Source organism: Neovison vison, chromosome 11 (genome assembly GCF_020171115.1).
Source record: "Neovison vison isolate M4711 chromosome 11, ASM_NN_V1, whole genome shotgun sequence".
Lineage (NCBI taxonomy): Eukaryota > Metazoa > Chordata > Mammalia > Carnivora > Mustelidae > Neogale > Neogale vison.
In genome coordinates this window covers 2,192,393-2,212,614 of record NC_058101.1, presented here as the reverse complement: position 1 = coordinate 2,212,614, position 20,222 = coordinate 2,192,393, and the positions used below count along the sequence as shown (strand labels likewise).

The 20,222-nt window shown below is 40.6% G+C and overlaps 1 protein-coding gene across 4 annotated transcripts in view; it reads right to left on the bottom strand.

The window, feature by feature from the left end:
• Nucleotides 1-16,844: 16,844 nt before the first annotated feature.
• The window catches only part of PRKG2 (protein kinase cGMP-dependent 2), an 86,914-nt gene continuing 83,536 nt past the window's right edge, over nt 16,845-20,222 (bottom strand). For all 4 annotated transcript variants that reach the window (XM_044224759.1, XM_044224760.1, XM_044224761.1 and 1 more), the window contains one exon: nt 16,845-18,830. In XM_044224759.1, coding sequence (XP_044080694.1) covers nt 18,735-18,830 — 96 coding nt within the window. In that variant the 3' untranslated portion in view covers nt 16,845-18,734. The remainder of the gene's footprint in view (nt 18,831-20,222) is intronic.

Here is a 20,222-nt window from a genome sequence, read left to right as displayed (position 1 = left end):
GGGTTTTTGTCAGGGTATAGCTCTGATTTAAAAAAAAAATAACAGTCAAATTCTAAAAAGATAGTATTTGAGAAATGAAGAAATGCAAGCTATACTCTGAATTCTGTGGTTCTTGTGTTAGGAAACAAAATTTATTCATTTGAAAATACTTAAAAGTTACAGGCAACCAAAATAAATGCAAATTCAAACTTACGATATGGATATTGTAGGGATAAAAGAGTATGCTGGAAAAATACCGTGGATTAGAGAATCTTAAGATGGAGGTCCCGATGAAGTCTTGCTAGCACAGGGCAGGTTATTTAACTATTTGGGGATCGGTTACTCCATCTGTAGCTCATGCATTCACCCAAGAAATTCTTGTCAAGAGCTCACGTCTGCTTAGCACTGTTCTAGACACTGGGCACCGAACACCCTGTCTCCATCAGGGTTACAATGTGCTGGAGAACGAGAGAAGGTAAGTCAAATGTGTCAAATGTGTATTGTATTAGGGAGCAGGAAAGGCTGTGGAATCAAGCAGCAAGGGGAAGAGGAACAAAGAGAACCAAGGCACTTGCCATTCTAAGAAGGGTCATCAGGAAAAACCACTCTGAAAAGGTGAAGTTTGAGCCAAAGTCTCAAGAAAGTAAATGTATTAGGAAAAGCATGCATCAGGGGTCAGTGCAAAGACCCTGAGGTGGAAATAGAACCCTCCTACGTGAGGAAGGGTCGGGACGCTAACGTGGTTGGAGGAGAGCGAGAGAAAGAAGTGGGACAGGAAGTGAGAGGGACGAAGGTGGGGGGTGGTGGGTTGGCTACAGGGAAGGAATGATTGCAGCTTTTTCTCTGAAAGAGATGGGACGTTATCATAGGGTTTTGTAGAGAGACATAGTATTTCCTGGCTTGTATTTAGGAGATCACGTGAGCTGCCGTATTGAGAAGACATGAAATGGGGCCAGAAGCAGAAGCTGAGAGACCAGCACAGCAGGGATTTCAACACCCAAGGGGAAAAGAAAAAGTTGTACGTTCTTCACAAATATGAGATGGTCATAATGTTCTTACTTATAAAATTTTTGACTTTTCTTCTGCATATGCTATTCCAGAGCAACTTTAGAGACAATTTGTGAGTTTCATTTGAAAAAATAAAAAGCTGTCAAATTCTAAAAAGAAGATATTTGAGAAATGAACAGCTTCAAGCTATACTCTAAATTCTGTGGTTCCTATTTTAGGAAACAAAAATTTCTATAAAGAGACTTGTCCCAATTGGATCTTAAATCTTACTCTTAAAGATTACCTGTCAATATGATTATATATTTTTCCATTAATCCATTTACTTTACAGATTACATTAATATATTTCCAAATAGTTAGGACTAAACTCTATCTGGTACAGTGAGTCTTGTAATGCTGTTTTTGGATCTGATTTGTGATATCTCATTTAAGACTTCACATTTATTGGGGAACCTGAGTGGCTCAGTGGGTTAAAGCCTCTGCCTCAGCTCAGGTCATGGTCCCAGGGTCCTGGGATTGAGTCCCACATCGGGCTCTCTGCTCTGCGGGGAGCCTGCTTCCTCCCCTTTCTCTCTGCCTGCCTTTCTGCCTATTTGCAATCTCTCTTTCTCTGTCAAATAAATAAATAAAATCTAAAAAAAAAAGACTTTACATTTATTTTTACAGATAAGATTGGTGCATGTTTTTGTTGCTAAAAAAAAAAATACCTGGATAGTTGGATGTCATGGTTATAGCAGCTATACAAAATGAATTGGGAGGTACTTCTCTTTCTTTGTACAGAGTTTAACTATCATAGGAATTGCCTATTGAACACTACTAAATTATCTGAGCTGATTGCCTTGTGGAGAGAAGTGGTTATCATTTCATTTTTTGGATACTCTACCTCTACATAAATTGACTTTCAGCGATTTACATGCTCTTGGAAATTACTTTTTTATCTACCTTTGTAATTTATTTTCTCATTTCCATTAACTCAAATCTGTTGTTCTTCCTTTTCTTAGTCCTGACATCATTATTTATTCTTTCCCTCCTGGGTCAAACGTACATATTTTCTTTTCTGTTATGATGATTTAAAAAAAAAATCAGCTTTTTTCTGTAATAAAGATCTAATGTTTTTGTTTTCTTTTGTCAATTAATACTTTATCAGTAAAATAGTTTCTTAAAATTCCCAGGATTAATTTTTTTAATTAAATTTATTTATTTTCAGCATAACAGTATTCATTATTTTTTCACCACACCCAGTGCTCCATGCAAGCCGTGCCCTCTATAATACCCACCACCTGGTACCCCAACCTCCCACCCCCCCACCACTTCAAACCCCTCAGATTGTTTTTCAGAGTCCATAGTCTCTCATGGTTCATCTCCCTATCCAATTTACCCCAACTCCCTTCTCCTCTCTAACTCCGCATGTCCTCCATGCTATTTGTTATGCTCCACAAGTAAGTGAAACCATATGATAATTGACTCTCTCTGCTTGACTTATTTTACTCAGCATCATCTCTTCCAGTCCCGTCCATGTTGCTACAAAAGTGGGGTATTCATCCTTTCTGATGGAGGCATAATACTCCATAGTGTATATGGACCACATCTTCCTTATCCATTCGTCCGTTGAAGGGCATCTTGGTTCTTTCCATAGTTTGGCGACCGTGGCCATTGCTGCTATAAACATTGGGGTACAGATGGCCCTTCTTTTCACGACATCTGTATCTTTGGGGTAAATACCCAGGGGTGCAATTGCAGGGTCATAGGGAAGCTCTATTTTTAATTTCTTGAGGAATCTCCACACTGTTCTCCAAAGAGGCTGCACCAACCTACATTCCCACCAACAGTGTAAGAGGGTTCCCCTTTCTCCACATCCCCTCTAACACATGTTGTTTCCTGTCTTGTTAATTTTGGCCATTCTAACTGGTGTAAGGTGATATCTCAATGTGGTTTTAATTTGAATCTCCCTGATGGCTAGTGATGATGAGCATTTTTTCATGTGTCTGATAGCCATTTGTATGTCTTGATTGGAGAAGTGTCTGTTCATATCTTCTGCCCATTTTTTTATATGATTGCCTGAAAGAAAGCCCAAATTCATAAAATTATGAATGAAAAGGGAGAGATCACAACTAACACCAAGGAAGTAGAAACAATCATCAGAAGTTATTATCAACAGTTATATGCCAATAAGCTTAGCAACCTTGATGAAATGGATGCATTCCTGGAAAACTAGAAACTCCCAAAATTGAACTAGGAAGAAATCGACAACCTGAATAGACCGATATCTAGTAACGAGATTGAAGCAGTGATCAAAAACCTCCCAAAAAACAAGAGCCCAGGACCTGACGGATTCCCTGGGGAATTCTACCAAACCTTCAAAGAAGACATAACACCTATTCTCCTGAAGCTGTTTCAAAAAATTGAAGCAGAAGGAAAACTTCCAGACTCTTTCTATGAAGCCAGCATTACCCTGATCCCCAAACCAGGCAAAGACCCTACCAAAAAGGAGAATTTAAGACCAATATCACTGATGAATATGGATGCTAAGATCCTCAACAAGATCCTAGCAAACAGGATCCAACAGCACATTAAAAAGATTATCCACCATGACCAGGTGGGATTCATCCCTGGGCTACAAGGATGGTTCAACATTCGCAAATCAATCAATGTGATACAACAAATCAATAAGAGAAGAGAGAAGAACCACATGGTCCTCTCAATTGATGCAGAAAAAGCATTTGACAAAATCCAGCATCCGTTCCTGATTAAAACACTTCAAAGTATAGGGATAGAGGGAACATTCCTGAACTTCATCAAATCTATCTATGAAAGACCCATATCATCCTCAATGGGAAAAAGCTTGCAGCCTTCCCGTTGAGATCAGGAACAAGACAAGGATGCCCACTCTCCCCACTCTTGTTCAACATAGTATTAGAAGTCCTAGCAACAGCAGTCAGACAACAAAGAGAAATAAAAGGTATCCAAATTGGCAATGAAGAAGTCAAACTCTCTCTCTTCGCAGATGACATGATTCTTTATATGGAAAACCCTAAAAACTCCACCCCCAAACTACTAGAACTCATACAGCAATTCAGCAACATGGCAGGATACAAAGTCAATGTTCAGAAATCAGTGGCTTTCTTATACACTAACAATGAAAATACAGAAAGGGAAATTAGAGAATCGATTCCATTTACTATAGCACCAAGAACCATAAGATACCTGGGAATAAACCTAACCAAAGAGGTAAAGGATCTGTACTTGAGGAACTACAGAACACTCATGAAGGAAATTGAAGAAGACACAAAAAGATGGAAGACCATTCCATGCTCTTGGATCGGAAGAATAAACATTGTTAAGATGTCTATACTGCCTAGAGCAATCTATACTTTTAATGCCATTCCAATCAAAATTCCACCAGTATTCTTCAAAGAGCAGGAGCAAATAATCCAAAAATTTGTATGGAATCAGAAGAGACCCTGAATTGCTAAGGAAATGTTGAAAAAAATAAAACTGGGGGCATCACGTTACCTGATTTTAAGCTTTATTACAAATCTGTGGCCACCAAGACAGCATGGTACTGCATAAAAAGAGACACATAGACCAGTGGAACAGAGTAGAGAGCCCAGATATGGACCCTCAACTCTATGGTCAATTAATCTTTGACAAAACAGGAAAAAATATACAGTGGGAAAAAAGATAGTCTCTTCAATAAATGGTGCTGGAAAAACTGGACAGCTATATGTAGAAGAATGAAACTCGACCATTCTCTTACATCCTACTCAAATATAAACTCAAAATGGATAAAAGATCTCAATGTGAGACAGGAATCCATCAGAATCCTAGAGGAGAACATAGGCAGTAATCTCTTCAATATCAGCCACAGCAACTTCTTTCAAGATATGTCTCCAAAGGCAAAGGAAACAAAAGCGAAAATAAACTTTTGGGACTTCATCAAAATCAAAAGCTTCTGCACAGCAAAGGAAATAGTCAAAAAAACAAAGAGGCAACCCACGGAATGGGAGAAGTTATTTGCAAATGACAGTACAGACAAAAGGTTGATATCCAGGATCTAGAATGAACTCCTCAAACTCAACACACACAAAACAGGATTAATTTTTTTTTCTACCCTCTTGAGGTAACTATGGAGTTCCCTTATTTTCAATTCTTACAGTGTTTTAATAAGTTCATGGAAGAATAACTGTTTTCCTCTGGGTACTATTTCACTATATCCCACCGGTGTTTGAAATGTATTGCTCATGTTCTTATTAATTTCTACCATGAAATCTTATATTTTAAAGTCATCTTTAAAACTCAGAGTCATTTTGAAAAACAAAATATCTCATTTCCTACTGAACAGTTGTTTGGGGGTTACCTGACTTTTGGTTCCAGCTTTATTGCAGTGAGTGCTGGATTTTTTTTTTCCTAAACTCTTTATGAACACAATAAGCATTACTTTGAAGAATCCCAAGACCCTTTATCCAGAATTTAATTTAACATAAAAGTTAGATTTAATTTGGATGAAGTGCTTTTAAGCAAAATGAAATTAGACAAATTTAGACAAAATAGAAATACACATGCTAACTGAGAGGAATCTAGGCTGAATGCAAGGAGAGAAATCCTAAAGAGTTCAAAGAATCCTGGCAAGAGATGGTGTTAGCCTGAACAGAAATGGAGACACAGAGGACAAGTTCAGTTTAGGACTGAGTTGGTAGTTTCTAGAAAATTAAGGTGAACACGATCAGAGGACTGTTGGTCGGGAGCTCGGCAGGCAGGTCGGCCTGAGGGTAGGAACTTGAAGTCACAGTTACTAAGGTGATATAAAAAATCGGTTAGGAGGCACCACCATCTGTAAGGAGTGGTGGGTCAGAGGTGTGAGGAGAGTGGTGAGGGTCTGATCATACAGCCTCTGGGAAGGACGAAGAGAGGGAACACTGGAGTCCCGAGCAGAGTGTTAACTTGGAAGTGTTGAATTTATAGTTGAATCTTTGTATCAGCTGGTTGGCCTGCGTTGCGTGGAGGTTGAGTTTAATAGCTCTTCAGCTCCCTCCACGGAGAATTGACAAGAGAAGCAAGATCTGGAAGACGAGAGATGAAGACTGGTGTTTTCGACATGTTTAGCACAAGGTACCAGATCTTCTAATACAGGAGAAGCTGAAAATCTGAGTGCCCAGGGCTGCCTGGGTGGATCAGCTATTTCGGTGTCCAACGTGATGCTTAATTCTGGCTTGGGTCATGATCTCAGGGTCCTTAGACTGAGCCTCTCTCCCTGCCTCAGACTTGACACTCAGCGGGGGGTCTGCTGGATAGTCTTCCTCTCCCTCTGCTCTCCCCACTGCTCCCCTGTGTTCTTGGTCTCTCTCAACCTCTCCAAAATAAATAACTAAATCTTAAAAAAATAAAAAAGAAAATATGAATGCCCAGAATTTGATTCAAGAGTTGTAGTAGTACTGAGCCTTAATCAGGCAGTAAAAAAACAATAGATAAATAAAATCTGGCAAATAGAAGATGGTGTGAGGGCAGTATGACCCCATATCTAGCGAGCATACTAGAATTTACTCACCTCTGTGCTGCCCTCAGTGCCTGAAGCAATTTCTGTGAGGGGCTGTACACTTATTCCAAACTTTCTGGCATCCTACCCCCCTCCTCGTTTATCAGAAATTAAATTTCTTCTCTTGATAGCAGCACATTATGTTGAACAAAATGGTATTGCTTATCATTCCTTCTGGTCTGTATTTTCAGGATTCCCTTGTGCCTATTTCCAAGTTGTTTCCATACATCCAAAGGTTGCCCTTTGCATTGGGAGAGAGGTTGGAGTAAAGGACACACTGATTCATTACTTGATTCTGTAGGCAACTTCCCTGAACGGTCAACAGTCTTCCGAATATAGCTTTGTACTATTTAAAAGTAACCTTGCTCCTTCATTTTCATACTTGCACACCATGAATGCAAGGCATAGAAGCAAAGCAAAAACAAAAAACAAGAACAAAAAAACACACAAAACTAAAAAAGAGCCAAAAAGTTCTACATGAAAATAAGAGATAAATTTGATGACCTAATCCTGCTGGGGATAATCAGAAGTAGGTTTAAGTTTGAAAAAAGTGCAGTAAAGCGAACGGAGGAGCACTATGGAAACTGCGTTGGCATCTGTGGGTTGGGTCAGCCCCATGGAAGGGAGGTGTTCCGGACTCCTGCAGAAGAAGGACACCACGTACAAGCTACTGCCCAGGATTATTAGAGCAGCTGGATGGAAGCCAGTGTCCCCATTGCTGTTTTGTTACGGGGAAAACTACTAACGTAGCAGAAGTTGAACCTGGCATGGAAAAAGAAAAAAACAAAACAGAAAAAAAAATGCAAAAAAAACAACACAATTAAGTTTAAACACTCCTACCTTGGTCACACTCCACCATCTAAAACCGTAACAACATTGTTTTGTACAAGACATTATATATTTCAGCAGACACCCTGGGACGGTGCGTGCTTAAGTATAGTTTGACCACAGGTGCTCTGTCTGGGTCAAGTTAGGGAGTGGAAGGCAAAGTCTTTTGTTTTAACTAATTTGGCACCCAGAAAATACACCACCCACCAAGGAGGATTTCAAACTTCTTTTCCCAGTGAGTGGTCAGCGTGCCATCTCTACGGTAATGAAGGCACCCATTCGTAGCCTCACTATGAATAAAACACACACGGTAGGTCCTTTAAAAAGGTGGGTTGAATGCATGTTTCAAGTCTGTTAGTCTGTTCTTTTCCCTCCAGGATAAAGTTTCCTCACCTATAAAATAGTAGAAACAGTAATTTCATAAAACTGAGGCATACATTTCAAGTGAGATGACCTGTGTAAAGTATTTAGCAAACTACCTTTTATGTAGGTGATTAAAATGTTCATCATTTTTTTTCCGCCTTGGACAGTGTGATTAGCAACATGTAGCAACCCTACTTAAAAAATAACTGGTGCTGGGAAAACTGGACAGCTATATGTAGAAGAATGAAACTCGACCATTCTCTTACACCGTACACAAAGATCAACTCAAAATGGATAAAAGACCTCAACGTGAGACAGGAATCCATCAAAATCCTAGAGGAGAACATAGGCAGTAATCTCTTCGATATCAGCCACAGCAACTTCTTTCAAGATACATCTCCAAAGGCAAAGGAAACAAAAGCGAAAATAAACTTCTGGGACTTCATCAAAATCAAAAGCTTCTGCACAGCAAAGGAAACAGTCAAAAAAACAAAGAGGCAACCCACGGAATGGGAGAAGATATTTGCAAATGACAGCACAGACAAAAGGTTGATATCCAGGATCTATAATGAACTCCTCAAACTCAGCCCACATGAAACAGGCAAACACATCAAAAAATGGGCAGAAGATATGAACAGACACTTCTCCAATCAAGACATACAAATGGCTATCAGACACATGAAAAAATGCTCATCATCATTAGCCCTCAGGGAGATTCAAATTAAAACCACATTGAGATATCACCTTACACCAGTTAGAATGGCCAAAATTAACAAAACAGGAAACAACATGTGTTGGAGAGGATGTGGAGAAAGGGGAACCCTCTTACACTGTTGGTGGGAATGCAGGTTGGTACAGCCTCTTTGGAGAACAGTGTGGAGATTCCTCAAGAAATTAAAAATAGAGCTTCCCTATGACCCTGCAATTGCACTCCTGGGTATTTACCCCAAAGACACAGATGTCGTGAAAAGAAGGGCCATCTGTACCCCAATGTTTATAGCAGCAATGGCCACAGTCGCCAAACTACGGAAAGAACCAAGATGCCCTTCAACAGACGAATGGATAAGGAAGATGTGGTCCATATACACTAGGAGTATGATGCCTCCATCAGAAAGGATGAATACCCAACTTTTGTAGCAACATGGACGGGACTGGAAGAGATTATGCTGAGTGAAATCAGTCAAGCAGAGAGAGTCAATTATCATATGGTTTCACTTATTTGTGGAGCATAACAAATAGCATGGAGGACAAGGGGCATTAGAGAGGAGTAGGGAATTTGGGTAAATTGGAAGGGGAGGTGAACCATGAGAGACTATGGACTCTGAAAAACAATCTGAGGGGTTTGAAGTGGTGGGGGGGGTGGGAGGTTGGGGTACCAGGTGGTGGGTATTATAGAGGGCACGGCTTGCATGGAGCACTGGGTGTGGTGAAAAAATAATGAATACTGTTTTTCTGAAAATAAATAAATTGGAAAAAAAACAAATAAAAAAAAAAAGTTTTATTTTCCAAGGTGAAAAAAAAAAAATAACTGAGACCACAGTCTGCACACTGGTTTTAAAAGAAAGCAATTTTTTAAATGACGTTATAGATCTAGACACACACACAACCTTGCATTTTCACGTACACACGCGCACACACACGTATACCTGCGTCCGTACATTTACTCACCTAGAAGCGGGGAAACCCCGAGAATCATCCTGGCTCGCTTTCTTTTCCTCTAGTTGCTCACATGTGGTCCTGTCACCTCTCTCCAGACACTGTCCCACGCCTGGCTCCTTGAACGTGACCCATTCGACATTCTTGTCTGAGCCAGCTTCCATTAGTTTCCCAAATTAAATAATTCAATGGCCTGCCGTCTGGGTCTGCCTGCTTTCTGTATTCCCCAATCTACGCTTCGTCATGGCGTGGCCACCATACTGATCTTTTGAAAACATAAATCAGATCAAGTCACTCCCCTGCTCCAAAAGGAAGGAAAAAAAAAATCAAATGGCTTCATATTTCGTTTGGGAGAAAAATCAAACTCTTTCCTGTGGCCTTTGAGGCTCTCACAGCCTGGCCCTGCCTACCTCCCTGCGTGCTGGCTCTGCAGGAAACCTACAAGACCTCTTCCTTTTCCCCAACACGCCAGACTCATGAATAGCCCCACGGCTTTTGCGTTTGATTTTTCTGCCTGGAACACTTTTTCCTAGACGGTCTGAAGCCTGTTTCCATGCACCGTTCGCGTCTCAGCTCAAATGTCACCGACTCAGGAAAGCATTTCCTTACCATGTACTCAAATCACTCTCTCCTTTTCTCCGACCCTCTGTCACATTAGCCTGTTTAATTATATTAATAGAGTTTATCACCGTGACGAAAGTTTACCGTTTACTTTCACAAAGCAAAAAGAATTCTCCTTTTAAATTATAAATGCGATTTTGTTTTGCCTTCCTGAGAATAGATCTTGTTTTTTTTCTAGAATCCTTTGCCTGCTGATTAAGATTAATTCCAGGAGGGTTGTGCTGAGAAAGTCTTAGATAACATCAAGCTCTTGAAATTCAAACGCCATGCTTTGGCCCTGAAAAAGGATGATCTAAATTCCTCTATCTCCTTTAGCTTATAAAAGATCAGGGTTTTGTGGAAGAGATCAGAGAGTTTTATGTATATAAGGGAAATCCAGACAGCAAAGAAAGACCAGGACGCCTGTTTCCTCTCTGACCCCGGGAACTGTGGAAGGAAGAGGGAAGAGAGGACGCCCCTCCTTCCCACACTCGGGTCTCATCATAAGCTGCCCTTAAGCAAAGCACAGACAGTTAGCTTGGGGGCATGGCACGGCCTGCAGTATGAGTCCCAGAGTTCCCTTGAGTTCCCTTGCCTTCTACAATGTAAAAACAGGACCTTGAACTCTGAAGGTCCAGCTAGGGAAGCTTATCAGAGGGAGTTATCTTTGTAAGAAGCAGGTGGCTTTGTAGTGAGTTCTGAAAAGCAGGTCTTAGCTAGAACTAGAAGGAACCACAGTCAAACCCCAAAAGCCTTTAGGGGCAGAAGTAACGGAGAGGAACTGAAGACATCGAGGGGTGCCTTGGGCCCTGTCTCAGCCCAGAGAAGACAGATGATGATCGTTCCCCACCATAAACTTCTGCTGCAAATATCAGACAATTAGCAAGGAATTCCCTGGCCTAGAGCTTTGACTCATCCTCCCTTTTGGTCAGGGAAATTGCTGGAAGAGAGGCCAGACAAGCACCTGCGCACGTTGTCAAAGAGAGACTCGGCTTTGCCCAGGTAACGGCTGCGTTATCAGAACCACCTGGGGAGCTCCTAAAGCCCCCAGAGGCCCCCGCCTCTAAAAGTGGGATGGGCCTCGACCTTGACACCCATTTCATTCCCCATCGCAATCTGATACCCACCAAAATTTGAGCACCACTGCCTTGGAGGGACTGTTTCTCATGATTTGTTTGGATTAACTTTCAACCAGAGGTGATTAGTCCCTCCTACTAACCAGTAGGTGGAAGCTCAAAGGAGATGGGATACACTACGGGTGTTTCTTAATTTACATTTTACAATATAAATAAGTTAAAATAATATTTATATACAAATAAATATTTTATAAAAATAAAATTTTATAAAAATAAAAATATATTTTATAATATTTACATTTAATTTACAAAAATTTTTAATTTCCATTTTTTCTCCGTACATCCAACTCTTATGTGGGGCTCAGTTACGTAATGTGCACCATTTGTTTACTAATTTACCATTATCCTCTTACAATTAGAGTAGATGCTTCATGACGGGAGGGATCCCGTCTCTGCTGTTTACTGCTGCCCGCCAGTGGCACAGAGGAGTCACCGAATATTTGTGGAGGGAATCCGTCAGTCAGTTGATTAACCAAATCATTCACACATAGGCACTTAGCAGAGAGAATCTGGTGCCAGGAGGCACTCTATCTACAAATAAGGAAGAAGCAGGGAAACAAGGCATTGACATTCTGGCAGAAGTAGAACCAACTATTTTTCCAAAACAGTTAAGAAACCTTTAAAGAAGTAAATTACCTGTCCCTATCAAGCGAGAGGGTTGGTTTGTATTCCTATATGTGCAAATACATCAGAATCGAGAGGTAAGGAATAGAGTCTTTCAAAATTTGACTCGAAGATTTAAGTAAGTAGGGGCTGAATACTGGAGAGGCAGCTGCTGTGTTCTGTCAGCTGCCTGGGGAGCGGTGTGCCCGCGTGACCTGTGTCGTTGGCTTTCGACTGTCCTTTTGTGCATTGACCTTTCTGATACCCAGCTTCTCTGCTTCATTTATTTTTTTTTTAAAGTGAGTCTTGTTCCTTATTATGAGATATAAGTCTAAGGTATAAATCTTATAAAATATAGAAGAAAAATACCCAAGATTATATTACCTGGCCATTATCATCACCGTTAACCAAGTCATCTCATAAAAAGGAGTGTTCACTAGGACTGTGATTTCGTCCCTCTGCTGTGTCCTCAGACCTTTGCGTGCCCGGGGCAGTGCGTTCATTAAGACACGCATTAACTAGTTCTCTGCACCATCATTACCCACTAGAATAAGATCTCCTCCCTTTGATCTTTACAGGTCCTCAGAAAGAAAAATGTGTGTTTGTACGTTTTTATTAGCCCTTCTTCACTTTCTCTGGCTTTGACTCATGGATTGAGCTTTCCAATATTTCTAGGCACACTTTAAAATCTTTGACTCTCCTCCCTAAATGAAAAACTGAGCACAGACTTTACAAGAGACAGGCCAAGCAGAATGTAGAAGAGGGCAACTTTCCAGATCTCGCATTTTATGATGCATTTAGCAATCTGAGCATCCTCCTGAATTTTAAATAGCAGGGCTGGAGACTGACTCACAGTCAGCTTGAGTTCTGCTGGGACACCTGGCTTTCTCCCACCCTAACCCCTGGGAGAAGTTCCATGCGCTCTACTCGGTTTCCGGGACGGATGCATCGCTGGTGTTTTTCCTTTATCACATCAGATTCTTTTCTGCCTTTTTTTTCCCCTTTCTCAAGGCACATCTCCTTCCTCACTGAGAAAGTTTGTATGTATTGAAACAAATTTCATGTTACTTTTTTTTTTCCAATTTATTTTCAGAAAAACAGTATTCATTATTTTTTCACCACACCCAGTGCTCCATGCAAGCCATGTCCTCTATAATACCCACCACCTGGTACCCCAACCTCCCACCCCTCCGCCCCTTCAAACCCCTCAACAAACCATAAGTGACTCTTAATCTCATGTTACTTTTTATTATACTTTTTATTATCATGTTACTTTTTATTATACTGTTTTTAAGGTAGTAACCGACAATTAAATAAACAAAAATATCTTGGTTTTGTATCTTTCAAAGTTGAAAAAGCTCTAGCTGTTAGTCAGTTTAGAACTTGCCTATAAATTACCAGAGAAAAGTCGTTATTGCTAGTTTCACCTGAGTTGTGTGGCTTGTCTCTAATGTCCACTTTGATAAGTACTGGGTAGAAAGAGAGGAAGAAAATCTCGTTACTTAAAAATCCAAACTAAATAAAACATATAAGAATAATTATATATTGCATTTATATATTTTACTAGTTTTGAGATTGAGTGACTTTACACTTTGTCGATTTAGCTAAGCCATAAATAGAATGTTTCCCAGGATTCTCTTTTCTGTATGGTTCTGAGTTGGGCTTTGGACACAGAAGAAATCTGCATAAGATCTGAAATGCAGAAATGCGTTGCCATCATGCAAGACCAAGCTACTGTGGCGGCTTACGGAGTCTTGCCAGTTGCTGGTCACTGAGCCGCCAGGTCTGTGGTTCCTCGTGCTCCAGCCAGATTGGCCCATCAGCATCTGCAAATCCCAAGCGAGGTGGACTGAAAGGGTACCAGCTTATTCCACAGGCCCCCCAAATGACCAAGCCGGCAACCATGAAAGACAGAGGCCGGTTCCAGTTTCTCATCCCAAGTCCTGGGAGTTGTTTATGCAGCTACTTTGGCTCATGCACGGTCACTAGGGACAATCAAAGTGTAGGCCATGGTTTCAGTCTCATCTGGAGGAGCACCTGCTTCCAATCTCATCTCCGTGGTCACTGGCACAACTCAGTTCATCTCGTGTGTGTGACCGAGGGCCTCACTTTGTCCCCAGATGCTGGCCAGCGGCTCCTTCAGTTACTCTCCACATAGGCCTTTCCAGAGATGCTCATATCATGGCGGCTGGTTTCCATCAGCGCAAGCAAATGAGAGGGCAAGGGGGTGATATGGGAGAAGCAGTCTACGGCCATACCACCCTGAACGCTCCCAATCTCGTCTGATATGGGAGAAGCAGAGTCACTTTGTAACCTACTCTTAGAACTGACATCCCAACACCTGGATTACAATGTTTGTTAGAAGGAAGTCACTAGGCTCAGTCCACACTCGGAGGGGAGGATTATAAAAGAGCACGAATGCCATGAACAGGGATCACTGAAAGCCATCTTTGGAGCTATCATACCTTTTCAGATCAAAAGGCACGTTAAGTAAGTGTTGTGCACACCCACTCTTTAAAAAGAAAAACAACTTAAAAAAAAAAAAAGATTTATTTATTTATTTGACAGACAGAGATCACATGTCTGCAGAGAGGCAGGCAGAGAGAGAGAGGGAAGCAGGCTCCCTGCCAAGCAGAGAGCCCGATGTGAGGCTCGATCCCAGGACCCCGGGATCATGATCTGAGCTGAAGGCAGAGGCTTTAACCCACTGAGCCCCCCAGCTGCCCCAAAACAACAACTCTTAAGAATCACTTTCTCTATAGCACCTTCACAGGAAGATGTGGGGGTACAGCCTTTGTCTAATGGAGTGATCACAGATTTAAACAGAGGAAACTCACAAAGTTTTTAAAGAAAACATGACAGCTCAGAATGAAGAGCTGGAGACAGACAAACGGAAAAAGTCGTTTCAACCACCGAACAGCAGGAAAGACTAGGAAGTCTGTGCAGCTGCAAACAGCCATATCTCACAGAAAGAGAAGGATGACTCAAAAGGCAGAGCCAGGACTCTACACAATGAGGTCAAGAGTCACGGAGAACAACTCATGGGGAGTGTGACTCAGCCCAAAGCCGAGGAAAGGTACTATGTGTCAGACCAGATTTCAGAATTCAATGGACTCGTGACTGCTTCCTGCCTCCCATCTTCTCCCTCTCTGAATGCGAGTGTCCGCTGTGGTTATCCTTGGATGGTTTCACCACGTCAGGTTGGAAGTGTGCTAATAGATGACTTCGTTGCTCGGTTCACAGGCTTCCAGGACTAAAACAATATATGCACAGAATTATAACTGAGGATTCTCATCCACACTTGAATGGATTTGGAGGGATAAAATCTTGGGTCTTAAGCTTGAGCCTGACACTGTAATTAAGTTGTATTTTTAGGGAGGCTCTTGGGAGGGAATGTATTTGCTGCCCATGCAGTAATACGATTCATCTGTGACCAGAAAGTGGACTGTGGCAGTTTTTAAAATTGCTTGCAAGCTCTATGAAACTCTCTTCATTAAGTCTATGTTCCTGTTCCCCAAAGCTGGGTGGGCTTTGCTTCCGTCAATAGAATATGGCAGAAGTGATGTCATGTGATTCAAGGCTGGTTTGTAAAGGATTAAAAGCTTCTCCCTTGTTTCCGAGAATACCTGTTCTTGGAATCCTAAGCCTCTATGAAAGGAATCTGACTAGTTTAAGAACACCAGCATGTGAGGATTCCAAGCTGTAGAAAGGACATATGCAGGCTCTCTGGTCAGGTGTCCTCATCTTCAAGTGGTCTCAGCCTGGGTTGCAGAGAGTGGGTGACAAGGCTTTAGGTGACTCTAGCTCCCAGCTATGGATTCACCCCAGGCTCTGAGTCTTTTCACATGATATCCCCAATATTGCGGTGTAGAGACAAGCCATCTTCACCACGTGTCTGAATTCCTGACTCGTAGAATTTACGGTAATCACAAAATGGTTGTTCGAAGCAACAAAGTCTCAGTTGCTTAGAGCTGGGACTAAGCCATGAAAAAACCACAATGGCAAAATCATGAAGGAAATGCATATTCGAAGCCAATGTTTAGCTTTGAGGGCAATTGACAGTGAGTATGTTTATAATTATTTTATAGTCTTGTGTGAATTACATGATGGACGTAAATACTCCTAGCACAATGCCTAGCAATAAAAAACAAGGGCTTATTATCATGCCGAAAGAAATATATGTATGTATTTATTTCCAAATGGTTATTGTCAATGGCCTATAAGTAATAATACTCTGGCCCAATGCCCCAAAGCTTTACATGTACATCTTCAGTTTACAGATGGATGAAGATGTGGTTTATCATTTACACAAATCTGGGCAGAGCTAAAATTCAAACCCAGGTCTCTTTAACTCGAAATCTTTTACTTTTTTTTATAGTCCTCTCCTTCCATTTTCATATTTAGAGAAAAGATTAAGAAACTAGATTATGGAAAGTTGCCCCCACAGAGAAGAGACTCAAGACTGAAAACTTAACTTTGTACTTGGAAAAGAGAACAGGAATGATTTGATGATTAGGAATATGATGCATTTGTATATTGGGGGATTAGGAATATGATAGATCCTGTATTTTTGAAGAATATATTTACATATATATATCCTTATTTCATAAAAAAAATAGAATTTAGAAAAGTAGGTGAGCTCTTAATAAAGCACTTCATTTTGGTAAGTATTAACCCTTCATCATACATACTAAAGTTTAATCTTCATGATTTAAAAGAAAAAGATAAATACTGGATTTAATTGGAATAACTATACATATAGATATCAACCACACATTGTCTCAGGGCTAAACGGTTAAGTCCCCTTTAATTCTAATAGAGACAGTTACAGTAGCTCCCCCCTTTGCAGCACTGATTATCTCACAGATGTCCACAAAGGACCAGGTATCTCTCTGAATCCCTGAAACAGACCTCTAAAGCGGGTGCTATTTTACTACATCGTCTTCTGCAGGTGAGAAAGCTAGTTATAGTCGTGAACTCAGTTTCCCAAGCTCACTCAGCTAAGAAAGAGTGGAACTGGAATTACAGGATGGTTCAATCTCTCAATTCTTCATCTTTATGAAGTACTCTAAAGGAAACAAAATAAAATCACATGTGGAGATGACATACTGATATGGCCAATCACAGGCAAAATAAAACTGTAGTACTCTAGGTTGGTTTTTATTTGTATATCTGTAAGTCTTTTTTGAATTACAATTCTTGATCTCCTCTGAGAATATCATTGCTGTTATAACTATAGAGTTCTAATATCCATCCAATGCATAAATTTTCTACATTTATAGGTGGGTAATTTAAAAATATATACATGGAAAAACATACAATGCTTACAAACCAAATGCAAATAAAAATCTTTAAAAATCTTAGAAATTCATTAAGCAGGTTATGTTGATCCTATTAAAAATGGTTCATCTATGTACAGTACGTAATCTTTTAAAAATACTACTCCAGAAAACAAAAATTCTTTGGTTCAGCAAAAGGATTCTCTAAATGTGGAAATTCAATTTGTTAAGGATGTACCCTCTTGGGTTGGGCCTCACTTAACTGCTTTGACTCTTCAGGAAGCATACAGCTGACTGTTTTGGAATGCTGAAAATATGGGTGGAGAGTGGGTAGAAGTTGCTTTTCCCATAGAACATTCGTATGTGAAAATATAACCAGAAGCTTGAATAATGCAGGAACTTTGATGTTATTTTTACTCTGCCAGATCAAAAAGATACAGAGAAAGTCTACTTCCCATCCATTTGGTGGGTTCACGGTCGATGCCTGACAACATTCTCTAGTGAAGTTCTTCGGCGCTGGTATCCAGTGTCATTGAAACTAGTCTATTCATCATCTGGAAGATTGTGAGGAGACAGGAGGGCATGTGCTGGATGTCCCTTTTACCGAAGTCCCATCACTTCCCCGAGGCTTGCCTACCTTACAAATCTAAAATTATAAACACATTTGTGACTCAAATCTCTTTAAAAAGAGTTATTGATGCAACAGTGATTACAGGGCATCAACATGAGCCAATGAAATTTTCATTAAAAATTAACTGTGGTTATTCTGTATTCTTGATTTATTAATGGCAACAAACACAGAACTGGCCAAAATATCTCAGTTTTGAAGAGTCAGCAACCTTACCTATGAGAAGTTATTCTATCCATATTTAATGGGAAAGAGAAGCCTTCACAATTTTGTGCCTGCGTGTTTTCTACTTTGATTGTGAAACTACTTAATATATAAGACAAAAGTCTACCAAAGGCCCATCACTTGACCCCACATTATAACTACCTTTAGCAAGGCTTTGAGAAAGTCTCTGATGTATCACAGCTGGTCACAGGAAAACAAAAAAAAATTTTTTTTTGCTTTATTTTTTCCAAGTTCCCCATTGGACTATGATTACTGGCTGGGTGAGATAACTCATTTATTCTCGGAAGTGGCACCATTGACTAATACTTAAACTGACCTTTCCCCAGACTAGTATTAGATGCATGTTAATATGTTTCTAGGTTGAATGCAGGGGGAAATCAAGAGCTTATATCGACTACGCAAGTTTCTGCAGACCACGTCTTTAAGATGCCACAATGCTTACATGGAATTGTTGAGAGCAGGAGAAGTCTTCCAAAGTTCACCCTTGTTCTTCCTTCCATTTGCAGGACTTAGTTGCTCAAAGGCAAGACACTTTTTAAACCTTATTAGGACTCAAAGGAGACAAGTGTGATTGGGATGGAGCAATAGAACACAGAGAAAATGATGCCCTGTCAACAAAAATGGTTCTGACTGTTGAGAGGGGAAGAGAATGGCCTCCAACATTTGAGAAGAGCAAATAATAGAATACATGATTAATTCAGAGCATCTAAATGAGACATTATAGCTCAGAACCACCTTCATATCCACACTGCCCCCCACTCAGGGGCAGGGAATTCTCTTCCCTAATGGTCTCCCCAGAGACATCATAACACTCCAAAGAGAGAAGCGATCACTGCTGGATTATTGGTCCTTAGAGTCCTCTTCTGGATGTAGAGACAATAATCATCTTTTCTTCTGTCAAAAGTCTTTATCCCAGCCTGACAGCTCATCCGGAGGCACTCCTTTTTCAGGGGGATACTTGTCAAAGTAGCTGTGGTCTGTGGGTCCACTGAGCTAACAGAGGAGGAATTAAGCCAAAGGTGAGGATAATGTTATTATATACGGGTCATGATTTTTATATCTAAACCCTGTTTTTATACGGTAACCACTGGAAAGTCACAGGTAAGGAGACGAGACGACCAACTATCATTTTGAGTCACAGTCTCAGCCTCCAAGGTCCCCTCTTTAGACCACACGGATCCAGTCACTGCATTACATTCCACAGAAGTTACCTGGCTTGAGGAGGTAAATCCAAAAGAAAAGGAGACAGAAATGGTATCTAGTTTTTGTGGATTTTTTTTCCAGATTGAAAAACACTTTAAAAGCAAGTATTTTTTGATTGGGAGAGAGACAAACCATAAGTGACTCTTAATCTCACAAAACAAACTGAGGGTTGCTGGGGGGAGGGGGGTTGGGAGAAGGGGGCTGGGGTTATGGACATTGGGGAGGGTATGTGCTATGGTGACTGCTGTGAAGTGTGTAAACCTGGCAATTCACAGACCTGTACCCCTGGGGCTAATAATACATTATGTGTTTATTTAAAATATAAATAAATAAATAAAATTAAAAAAAAAATTAGAGCACCTGGGTGGGTCAGTCAGTTAAGCATCTGCCTTCAGCTCAGGTGATATCTCAGGGTCCTGGGACCGAGCCCCACATCGGGCTCCCTGCTCAGCAGGGAGCCTGCTTCTCCCTCTCCTTCTGCTCCTGTGCATGCTTGTGCTCTCTCTTTCTCAGATAAGTAAAATCTTTGAAAAAAATTGGAATCTGACACTTTTAAATCCTTTTTCTACTTTATAAAAGTTTCTCACTGACCTTGAATTTCTATATGGTTTATTGACTCACATAAATTTTCCAGGATGCCAAAGGGTCAGTTCAAAATATTATTGACCCTGTTCAAAGAATGAAATGATTTGGAATTAAACTATTTTGCAAATCAGGTGGTTTTCAATTCTTTGCTTTCAAATAAATTTTAAAAGTACCTGATTGAATTTTCATCTGATAGATCAGTGAAAATACTGCTTATGAGAAATGCTTTTTTTCGGAGAGTGGGAGCTCACTCAGAAGGCATTCAAAGTGGTATTGCTTTTTTTTTTTTTAAGATTTTATTTATTTATTTGACAGAGATCACAAGTAGGCAGAGAGGCAGGCAGAGAGAGAGGAAGGGAAGCAGGCTCCCCCCTGAGCAGAGAATCCGACGTGGGACTCGATCCCAGGACCCTGGGATCATGACGTGAGCTGAAGGCAGAGGCTTTAACCCACTGAGCCACCCGGGTGCCCCTGGCATTGCTTTTATAAAACCCTCCACTCCCAGTTATTTATGTGAACATAACTTTCAGCACTAAATGGCCATATAATTTTAAAAAGGAATAAAATTGACATGGAACCTGATCCCATTTTTTTAAT